Source organism: Pleuronectes platessa, chromosome 21 (assembly GCF_947347685.1).
Source record: "Pleuronectes platessa chromosome 21, fPlePla1.1, whole genome shotgun sequence".
In the NCBI taxonomy this organism is placed as follows: Eukaryota; Metazoa; Chordata; class Actinopteri; order Pleuronectiformes; family Pleuronectidae; genus Pleuronectes; species Pleuronectes platessa.
This window is the reverse complement of record NC_070646.1, coordinates 15811637-15822765: the sequence shown is the minus strand read 5'-3', so window position 1 is coordinate 15822765 and position 11129 is coordinate 15811637. Positions and strand designations below refer to the sequence as shown.

Below are 11129 nucleotides of genomic sequence, written 5' to 3'. Positions count from 1 at the left end.
AGATATTGTGGTCACAAAATGAGACGTCACTGGCTGTCTGCGTGACAGCATAACATGTGGAGTAGGTTTGAATTGCAGTTCTGTGGTTCACTTCCTTTTCTTTCCAGTTTGCTCTGCTTCTGTTTGACTCAACTGAAGCCACAGTTATAATTGCTTCATCTGTCAGAGGTTCAGGTGACAGAGTCGAACATCGCTAAAGATGTGTCTGTAAACTTATTGAAGACTGTGTCTGTTCATATCCAGTGGTCAGAGCCAAATACATTTGGAGTCACTGAGTTAACAAGAAATCATTTATTTCAAAGGAATGCTAGAGTACAAGTGAGGTAATAAAAGACGGTTAAAACATTCAGAGTTTCTACTGAACACTGACTAGAAAACACAAACGCGTGTGCATTTCGCTGGCAATAACAACATCATTGTGGACAGAGATGAAAAAGGAATGTGCAAATTTGGGCTCACGAGCAGCATAATAAAGAAATCCGTAGCTTGCATCGTGGCCACACTTAAAAAAAACTAAAGTCAGTGCAGTTATGGTAATGTTTAAAAGGCATATTTAACTTATCACTTACAATTTATGGTGTGTGTTATAGTGCAGAAACTGAAACTTATACAAACAGATAAAGTGCCAGATCTTTGGTGTGAAGATGCTGCGCGAGGTTCCGAATGCGACACAGTCGAGTGTTGGAGGCGTCTCCTGCGCTGTAAACCCGATAGATGTGGTAGCGCTCTTTCTCTTTCAGTGCAAAGTCCAGCTCGTTGGCGGAGAGGTGGATGAACGACTTCTCTTTCTTTATAGTGGACTTCACCTCCACGTACACCACCCTCGCCTCTCCTGCGGCTCCGAAGCTCAGTTTGAAGTCGTAGGGCTGGCCGCTCTCTCCGCTCTGATTGCACCACACGATGTCCGTGGGGCAACTGGGGTCGCCGCTGTCCTTCCAGTGGCACAGGAAGGAGTTGACCAGCTGCTCTCCCCACTCACCGATCTCCGCCATGTCGATGGCTTCGTCTGATATCACCACCTGGAGAGGAAGAGCGGTTTAGAAAAAAGCTTGCTAACACTCAAACCCCATGGGAAACCGTCCAGTGGAGTGAGGGTACTGACCGTGGTGGGTTTCTGGCAGGTGAGCGTCATGTCCTCCAGAGGCTGGCCCTTGTTCCACTGGGGGAAGTCCAGGTGCAGGGGAGGACGATGAGTGTCTGCCGTCCCCTGGAACACACTCGGAAGCACTACAGCGTCAGGGACGACCCTGACAGACAAAGGATGGATCAGTGTGGAGAGTAGAGGAGGTGGGGGGTAAGGGGGGGGGGGGCAGGTGGGATTACAAAGAGTATTTAGTAAAAAATCAACATTAGTTTTCTGCATGAATATTTCAGATAGTGTGAGATGAGGAGGAGAGGCCTACAGGCTGTTTGGAGCGTTGTGGTCGCCGGCTGTCTCAGCGGGCTGTGCAGATGGAGGACTCTGCTGTGCTGCGGCGCTGCTCTCTCCATTCTCAGCTCTGTCAGACTCAGTCGTCTCTGTCTGCTGATGATGCTCTGTTCCTAACACACAAGACAAAATAAGAGAATTAAGCATTTACAGGAGGCGCTGCACATATAGAATTGACTATAACGCCACTTGAAATAATCACTGTGTTTTCATGATAAATGTGAACGGATGAAATGCTGCCACCCAAACTATCAAATAAAAAATGATAACTATTAAGATTAATTTGGTTGTACAAGCATTTGCCCATTAGCTTCCATTTGGTATTTGTTGAACGTTCACTCACCATGTTGATAGAATTACAAAATGTCTGCATAGACTTTTTTTTTAAATAAAACAGTTTAGTTCTTATTTTTATCTTTTTGAGTGCTGTCTGAAAGGTCACAGTGAACATTTTTTGAGGATTACTTTTGCATACTTCTGTCTATTTTCGGTAGGTAACCAAGTTACAGATGTTCCTTAAATGCACCCCCAGAAAGGGATAGTTCACCCAAAAAGGAAAATTCACTTTATTATTTACTCACCACTCATGAGAGCTCGAGAGTATCGCTACGACTGATCTAGTTTCGTGAGAACTGCTGGAGTAATTAGGAGGATAACAGCGGACATTTAGATTAAACACTTGGTGTACATGGCTCAATTTCTAAAGTCAGGGCTTACAGACACATCGGACGAGCAGTATGGAGGCATTTTATATTGTTTCTGTTGTTTTTATTATGTTTGAAGATGGGGTCACGAGTTACTTCAATTGTATTGGATTTTGCTGCAACGCTGTTTACCCCCGAGACTCCAGAGGTGCTTTGTGGACATCGGCAAAGCAGCGAGTCGATAATAAGTGAATTTTCATTTTCAAGTGAACTATCTCTATAAACCATTGGTAGTTGCTCAGCTTCCCTACGTTCCTTAAACGCATCACCTGCAAACTATCAGCAGGTGATGCTCAGTGGTTACACACACTCACACACACAGCTACACACACTCCATGTGTTCTTCTGAATGAAGAGGATTATCCAGGTGAGTTGCCTGCTCAATTGAGCCCAGCAGCATTAAACATGCATTTTCATTGATTTCAGGAATGGAAGTTGAGAGGTGAATATACTGTCAGTAATGTTAGTTCATGAGTTAATCAGTGTGATTGCAGCCTTGAAGCTAAACAAAGCTAAGGTGCTACATGTAGCTGCTGCTATTCCTCAGGTAAGAACTCAAGGTGATTTGTGTTTGAAGGAATTCGAACAAAGTAAATTAACTCAACTTAAAGCAGAAGCAAGAACAGATCCCTGCCACAATTCAGTTATTACAGTAAACACCTTTGGTTGTTATTTGTTTGATGGTATGTTCAAGTCGTGAATTGGTTTAGTTTTAAAAGGAAATTTTGATGAAGCAAATGTGCACAGAGAAGCTACTTGGAATCATAGACTGTGCTTGGAATATAATATTTTCCAAACATTTATCTTTTTCGTACTCTTCTCGTAGCTCTGTGTTTTGATGTGTGTTGTGTCCTGTGTCTAAATATTTTCGAGAACCTCCAGATATCCAGATATTGATCTTTATGACACTAACCCAGGATCAGAGGCATAGATTCAGTCGACCGTGGTAGTGTGTGAAATGTTATTAAACATTACATTTCAAATTGAGTGTCATGTTTGCAAATGTTATACTATTCAGTAAAATTACATTCTCTGCATAATTTGGTATTCAAGTGATTAAAACATTATTGTTATTAAAAAAATCTAACCTTTAATTTTGTGCGGCAAAATGTTGTTATTATAAAACTATACTAAGATTATGTTTTGGCTATCAGCCGCCCTGCTCTCTGAATATTAGCATCCGACAGGCTGCACTAATTAATGTTTGGTCACTTCTTCTTCTTGGACATAATTTTACCATATAAAGTTGTTCTGGCTAACATGTTGATAATCTGTTGCCTGTTTACATGTCCAGCAGTCATGGAGAAACATTAACATTCATTTAGAGTCATGTCACTGGAAGTGTATCTCTGGCTTGGTCTTCAAATAGGGAAATGAACTGGCCGCAAGCAGTTCCACTTTCTTTTCCAGCTAGACCCTAACCTAGTCTGTCATTTGTCCTGGGGTTTATCTGTCATTTGTTATTTCACCCTGAACCATAACAAACAACCAAAGGCAGCAGGAGACAGGAGATAGTTAAATGTGTAACCTGGTGTTCGTGGCGCGGTGCTCATGTTAGTGGTCCCAGCAGCAGGATAGGGTTGGTCTGAATGGCTGAGGACTCTCTGAAACGCGGGCTGGTCTGGTGGTCTGGAGCTGCTCCTGAGTGGCTGGTGTCCCTCACTGCTGGGACTCTGGGGGACGACGTGGCCTCCTTCTCTGAGCACTCCTTCTCTCTCCGGGCCTCTGTCTTTAGGGCCAGGAGGAGGGGGCCACATCTTCATGATGGCATCTACTACGCCTCCATCTGACTGACCTGCTGGCACATAGAAATCGTGAGAAAAGGGATTTGTGGTTTTTATGTGTCTGGACATTAAAACATAAACATGTTTTCTGGAATAGCTGGACAAAGTACCTGTGCGACTGCTTCCACTGCTTTGAATGGATGCTCGAGGAGGCCAGCAGACTAGTGTGTCTTCCCCGTCCTGTTGTGCATGCCGTGGTGGCTCCTCTAGAGAGCTGATGGAGGAGTGACTCCTTGATAGGACTGAAGTTCAACATTTTCAAGAGTTAAAACCAACAAGGAGAAACGGAGGATAATGTAAAAGCTGTGAAACGGCCAACACATGCAGTATAGGCCTGTTTCAGTGCTGTTATGTCATAAAAGCAGATTTTGTAATGGAAAAGTCTTTTGATCATATTATTCCTTGCAGACGTATGAATGTGTGCGCACGCTGCACTGAGATATCTGCTCCCCTCGCTCTTTGAGCCCTGGCAACAGCTGCTCTTTTATGTTGCCACACACAACCGTGAACAAACCCAAATTAGCATATGCGAGAAACCCACTAGTTATCTTTTCGTGTGTGCGTGTGTGTGGAAGGAGTGTATGTGTGCAGGGTTGAGACTGTGAAGAAATACACTTTGAATATTATGAAATGATAATGGAAATCAGGCCGAATGTCACAGAGAGAATTGGAGAAACTGCAGATGGAAGATGTCACTTTGACAGAGACTCAGAAAAAGCTGCACTGTCTTGTTAGAATTCATCTCAGGCTCCAGTTAGAGCAGCGAGTTACTGCTGATGTTCTGCATCAAACTGTGACTATTTCACACATTAACACTGAACGTTTTGTCCTTTCAATCTTTACACTCAAACCATCGTGTGAACGTCTGACTTCTCTCCCTTGCCGGTGGCTCCTTGCCCAAGATATCCATCTTATAGAACTCAAAAATACAAAGTTTCATTTTAAAAAGGCTAAATACACACCTAACTACCGAGGCACAGGATGAATTAGTGAATATAATGTGAATTTGAATGTCAAGTACTTTGATTGGACATTACAACTAGAGTTACTCGTGCTATTATAAATGCAGTCCATTGAATATTTGTAGTACTATCTAACATGTTTCTCCATTAAAATGAATATATTGAGTCCCACACTGATCGGCTGCTGGAAATATTCACTACAGTACCATGTATGGATTAATCCACCACCGAATATATCCCCATAACATACACTGTTCCCTCTTTGCTGCCAGTAACGTTAGTTTAAAACTATTAGGACCTGCCCCAGTACAAGACTTATGACTCTCAGGTTTCCATGTTGACATCTTCTTCTGGTTCTTATGTTTGGCTCCTCTTTTTCATCCAGAGATACTTGTATTGATTTTTAAACTGTCTTTCGTCGCATTTCAGAAACATCAACATGCCTGATCGATTCCTTTCCTGTTTTTGTTTCCTGTTTTGATCTCACATGTGCTTACTTGGACATTATCTGGAGTTAAAACTGAGGTGCTTGCAGGATAAATTCCCCCAAAACCTCCACAGCGACTGACTCAGACATTTTCATCTCACATAGAGCCCCTCTGGATAAAGATCTGGAGTTCTGTGAATGTTTAGCTTTATTTTCTTTTTAGAAGTCCTAGATTCTCTTGAGTCTGCTTATTTAAAGATTAACAGACCTTATCAGGTTGTAAAACTTCTTTCTAACTTTACTTTTTTAATTTGCGACATAACTTCAGACAGTTTATCAGATTTTACCTGGCTCTCTTTGGAGTAATTGAAGGCTTTATATAAAGTTTTTAAATATGCAGTTGTACTCCCCAACACCATTATCATGCTCCGATGTGTGAAATCAGTGGTTTGTCTTTAAGTGCAGTGATGCCTTGTTATTTTGGAACGTTGACGATGGATGTGTTGACAGTGTACGTGTCCTGCGCACCTCTCTCCAGTTGAAACTCTGGTTTGGGAGGCTCTGGGACCTCCCACAGCTCCTGGTCACTGGGCAGCTCTCTGATGTCCTCTTTATCCAACAGTCTCTTCAGAGCTCTTGGGTCCTGCAGACACAAACAGAGGTAATGAGTGTGGTACCGATACTCGGCACAGTTACAGCAATCACATTGTTTTATATGGTTTTCTAAAATGTATTTACATAACAGACACATGACTGATGCATCCCATCCAGTGTCTAAACAAAAAGAGTTTCATAACAACACTTGAGCCGGGTACTCTTTAGTTTTCATCTCTCAGATTCTCTCGCTAACATTGGCAGACATTCTTATTAAAATGTCTATGACCTAATTCACATGTGCTGCCAGTGAGTTATCAGTTCCCTGGCATCATATAAAAGTGAAAGTATTAATTGGATGCAATGAGAGAAGAGGCGGATCTGTAAGAAGCTTCCTCAGATCCTCTCACATCTGCCTCTGTCTGACTCCAGTGTATTAAGTGGCTGTTATACTGCTGAATCTCTTCATTAAAACTCTTAAACAAACAATCTCAAATTCCATTTTATTGACTTAAGCAAAACCAGACATAGACCTGAAATCAAACAGTCAGTTGCGTCTTATCCCAAATTCAGTATTGATTATATAATGCGGCCTAATTCTGCTGCATGTCTCAACACAGCTTCTGCACACAAATTAAAAGCAAGATCACATATTCAATAGAGATCAAAGTTGAGGCCTTAGGGAAGATCAGCGTTGTTAACCTCTGACTTCAGAATTCGTTGCAGCTGCACTTGCTGGAGAGATGAGAGCGAGTTGCCATGTAATGCAAACGTGACTCCCTCCAGGGAAACGGCCTATTAGTTCTAGCTACAGTCAGCTCCATGGTGGTAGCAGTGTATCCGTGTGTGTTTGAGTGTGTGATGGAAAAGACAAGAGGATGGGATGAAAGCCCACGAGTATGCAATGACCCCTCTCACTTGATATGGATTAGTGATCAATGCTTGAAGGGATCGTATATCACTTACATCGAGTGAGGTTATGAGGGCGCTCAGGAAATGCATCAGCTCTTTCCTGTGGCTGCTCTCTGTGCAGAACAGTTTCACCAGCTCCCTGAAATACACACACACACACACACAGGAATACAAGATGTTGTAAAATAACTTGCAAGACACATAGTAATAGCCATTGTAGTTCATAATTTGACACAATTGTCCGTGTGTGTACCTGCAGATGTCCAGGTTGGCTGAGAGATGATCCTTCTGGATGTAGAACTCCTTCTCGTCCTTCAGCAGACAGATGACGTCCTGCATCTCCACTTCAGGTTCATCCCTGTCGGCCACATCCAGCTGGTAGCGGATGTACAGCTTACCCACCTGGACACAAACAACAAACGTCACTTTGGTTCCAGGAGCAGGGGCATACTCTAGGTTCCAGGTGACACCGTGTCCAGACACATTGCTGTTTTCTACTCGTACGAAGGTGTGTGTTACATGGTGTGTACACTATTTCTTTGTAAAGTTGTATGAATCGGTCAAACATTCCCATCTTCTATCAAACATCGAAACAAGAAACTTCCAAGTCCCAAACAATGTTAAAGTTGAAGTTGTGATCTTCTGACCTGACAAAAGGTTAGACGTTTGATTTTCCCTCCGATGTTCTTTTCGACCAGGTCTGAATAGAGATCAGCTAAGTCCTCGTGGTGGTAGAGGAACCTCTGGATGTAGGGCATGACGGAGTGCACCATGGCCTGCATGGATGGACTGGGCCTTAGGCTCTCAGTTTGAGGCTCAGTCTTGACGCACAGGGACAGGGGACGGACACGGCAGATGTCCATGAACAAAGACCGGTCCTTCTCGTTGAAGGCAGGCACGCTGTTGGCTCGCTCTCCTGGGATTTCAAACAGGATTATATTAGTGTAGGTTTGGCAAAAACTCAGATTGGGTATAAAAACACGTATTTATGGAAAACAAATATAGCAGTGCTGTACCAACGTTCCCAGTATGGTTTCTGGGAGCAGCCTTCTTCTCTGCTGGTGGCAGGTTGAGCAGGCAGACCTCATTGTGTGTTTTAAAGATCTTCTCCAGCTCTTTGTTGTCAGCAATCATAGGTTTGCGTGCCAGACTCACCCAGGTGTTATCCTTGGTGGGGAAGACCCTCTTATCAGACACCATACCTGGACACAAGGGAGAAATCAAAACCATCAGTTGGTTGTGCACATTCACTTTTTACAGGATATATTGGTTACATATCTTTAAATGACTAACTAGAACCTTATTGAATTTGAAAATGTTTACTGATCAATACTGGGATTGGTTTGAGAAAATTTATACCAGCCAGTACAGCATATTTATTCATGGTGGCCTATAGTTTTAGCCCAATTTTATTTAAGCACATATATACTGTATGAATGTACACATAAGTGTTTAAAATCAGCAGTTCTTGTTTGCAAAATATCCAGTAATGTGTAAACATGATGATTTTCTGGCAAGTTGTCCTTTGGAATAGTGTAAGTCACATTGAATCTAAAAATATGTTTGACTGTAGTATGATCCAAATAGAAGCAACTGGGTGCCTTACTAATTGCTTTCATGAGCTCTCTGTCACGGCAAGTGCTGCAACATCTGCTGACAGTGTGGGGTAATGGGCCAAATCAGTGAGCTAAACCACAACAACAAAGTTCCTATTGTTCTTAGAACATCGGCATGCAACTGTGCCTTTCAGCCCATGCGGTATCTTTGTCTCACAATTCTCCCCGAGCCTTCCCTCCGGCTCATCCATTAGAATTCAATTAAAAAAGAACAAAACTATCTTTGAGAATACACACATTCTAAGATCCCTGATCACATTAGAACTGTAAATGACTGCCCTGCTGCCACACCTCTGAACACGTGCACTGCAGACAGTACAGTAAGCTATGGGACTCTTCTCAGTCTCCAGTGTGGAGCGGCTCCAGTCTGCAACAACACATTTGCCCCTGCTGCTTTCAAAACATGTGTCATACTGACAGGTGGTGGATGATGCTCCTCTGCAATAAACAGACGAGGCGAGCAGAGAGCCTGACACACAGACACAGATTGAAGAGGTAGTGACGAGTGGATTGTGTTCACAACGATGTGAAAGGTGTGAACTTTACTCACCCTTCAAAGTGGAGCAGTAGCTGGATTTAAGCTCGAACTGAGGGCTGTGCTCCTGTTCGCCAGACACTCGAATTTTGCACTTTTGAGCTGATGAAGATACAGAGATCATCTTACATTATAACATGTAAAGCTAGTCAAAAGGGAAATAGAACAGTTGTTGAGATGGAGATCCAGGCAGATGGGACATGAAGAATAAGGAAAAGCGTGTGACTGAAAAGTGAGAAACATTTGGCCTTCTTGAGAACAAATGTTTATCTAGATTTTATTTGCAGAATGTCTGTACAGCGTAAAAAAAATACATGTAATGCAATTTTTGTAAATCCGATCCAAACCAAATTTGGAGTTGGTCTAAAATGTGATTCTGATCTTTACAGATTCTTACAGTATGGATGCTCTGGTTGCTCCAATAGGATTACACACTCTACTCTGATCCCTTACGGATAACAGTCTGAACAAAGTCTATGAAACAAAAGAATGGCAATCTGATTGTCCTCACCAAGTCTGGCGTAGAGCACTGACACATCCTGTAGCACTTCAGCAGTTGGTATGGGAGATGAAGAACAGATCAGTTCCAACAAACCGACATACTGCTTCATATTGGGGCTGGGATCCACATTCAGCAGCTGTACATAAGATAGTATAGTAAGTGTAATCAGACATCATGTGTGGTGTCAGCAATGGGGTACTTTGGGCTGAATATGGGCTTCTATCAGTAATCATCTTTATTTCTGAAACTTGTAATTATTGTCTTGATATGTGAATATTATATATGGCCTTTGAGATGGTGTAACATTAAGGCCAAGATGTGAATAGAATGTTAATGTTTTTGTAACTTTAAAGGGTATAAGCAACAGATTATCTATCATGCCACTGCTGACCGCAACACAAAAGCAATGCTGTTTCTTTACTTGCATGTCTTTGAAATGGATCATGTGGTGAAGATGCTGACTTTTGGCCTGGGACATTTAGCTTTAGCCTCAGCATGATGCTACTGTACATAACCATCATCTGCATATTTAACCCTTTTCTGGATTGCAATTTTAAATGAAACTAGTGAAGTGTGTCAGGTGAACGGTAACAAAGCAGCATACTCTGGTGAAGAAGTCTTCCATGCCTTCCAGCGGATGGTAGAATGGCGCCAGGACTTTTGGCTCCTGAACACAGCTGTCAGGTCGGCGAGTCAGCAGTTTGTAGCGCAGGAACATTGTCGTCGTGTCACTCCAGCACACCTCCTTCAGGTGGTAGAAGCGTCCTGAACACCAGTCATCGTTGTGCCTGGGGAAGCAAATTCTACTTGTGACCTCTGGGGTTTAAATCTTGAAATAAACATGAGAAATTATGCGCACACAGCTATGTACCTTTTGTACTCGATGAACACAGCAGGGGTATGCTGGAACAGCTCCTTCAGGCTGCTCTGGGGACAGTTTGTATGCAGATAGGTGTACACGTTGTGGATGTGCTGAACTGTGGATGTGAAACTGGCTCCCTCTGACTCGTCTTCAGGCGGTCTCTGCTCCTGGTCGTCCGCCACTGGTTTGACACACCATTCCTTCAAGTAGTTTATCAGAGCCTCCACTGTGATACTCTGTCTCATTCCTGAAGGAGTGAAAGAAAGTGTGACGACGGACCATTATGTGAATGACTTAAAGGGGACATATTATGCCCTATTTACCACAGTTGATATGGTTCCTTGGGGTCTTAATGAAATGTTTGTAACATATTTTGGTTAAAATACCACAAGGATCATTTAAAACAGCACCTTTGTAACCTGTCTAAAACAGTCCTCCTCAGATTGACCTGTTTTGAGTGCCCCGCCCCCCTCAACCCCGGTGAGCCTGGCTGCGAGAGCCCAAGCTCCCCAGCGAAGCCCGGCAATGGGAGCAGTGGGAGCTTGAGCTGGCGCAGCAGCAGCATCCTTCCACACTGTCAACGTTTAGAGGTGTCCCGGGGGTCCCTTGTTTATGCGGCCACTTAAATGTCTGACGGGTAGCAGCAGCTAACGCTAGCTTGCTCGTCCAAGGCCATGTAGCGAAACTTCCTACATGGGCATGGTGTGACTATGACGTTTATTTCGGTCATAATCCCATTCGACGCACTCTAGTGTATCGTTTCTGAAATAGAGGAACCACAACAAATCGCTAGAGTTTTTTT

The 11129-nt window shown here is 43.1% G+C and overlaps 1 protein-coding gene across 3 annotated transcripts in view; it reads right to left on the bottom strand.

Moving 5' to 3' along the window:
• Positions 1-276: 276 nt before the first annotated feature.
• wu:fj29h11 (uncharacterized) overlaps positions 277-11129 on the bottom strand; it is a 40392-nt gene continuing 29539 nt past the window's right edge. For all 3 annotated transcript variants that reach the window (XM_053413173.1, XM_053413171.1, XM_053413172.1), the window contains 14 exons: positions 10337-10574; positions 10070-10253; positions 9475-9601; positions 8979-9065; positions 7829-8014; positions 7460-7728; positions 7066-7214; positions 6867-6951; positions 5835-5949; positions 4028-4159; positions 3662-3928; positions 1404-1542; positions 1103-1247; positions 277-1019 (listed from right to left, as the gene is read on the bottom strand). In XM_053413173.1, coding sequence (XP_053269148.1) covers positions 606-1019; positions 1103-1247; positions 1404-1542; positions 3662-3928; positions 4028-4159; positions 5835-5949; positions 6867-6951; positions 7066-7214; positions 7460-7728; positions 7829-8014; positions 8979-9065; positions 9475-9601; positions 10070-10253; positions 10337-10574 — 2537 coding nt within the window. In that variant the 3' untranslated portion in view covers positions 277-605. The remainder of the gene's footprint in view (positions 1020-1102; positions 1248-1403; positions 1543-3661; positions 3929-4027; positions 4160-5834; positions 5950-6866; positions 6952-7065; positions 7215-7459; positions 7729-7828; positions 8015-8978; positions 9066-9474; positions 9602-10069; positions 10254-10336; positions 10575-11129) is intronic.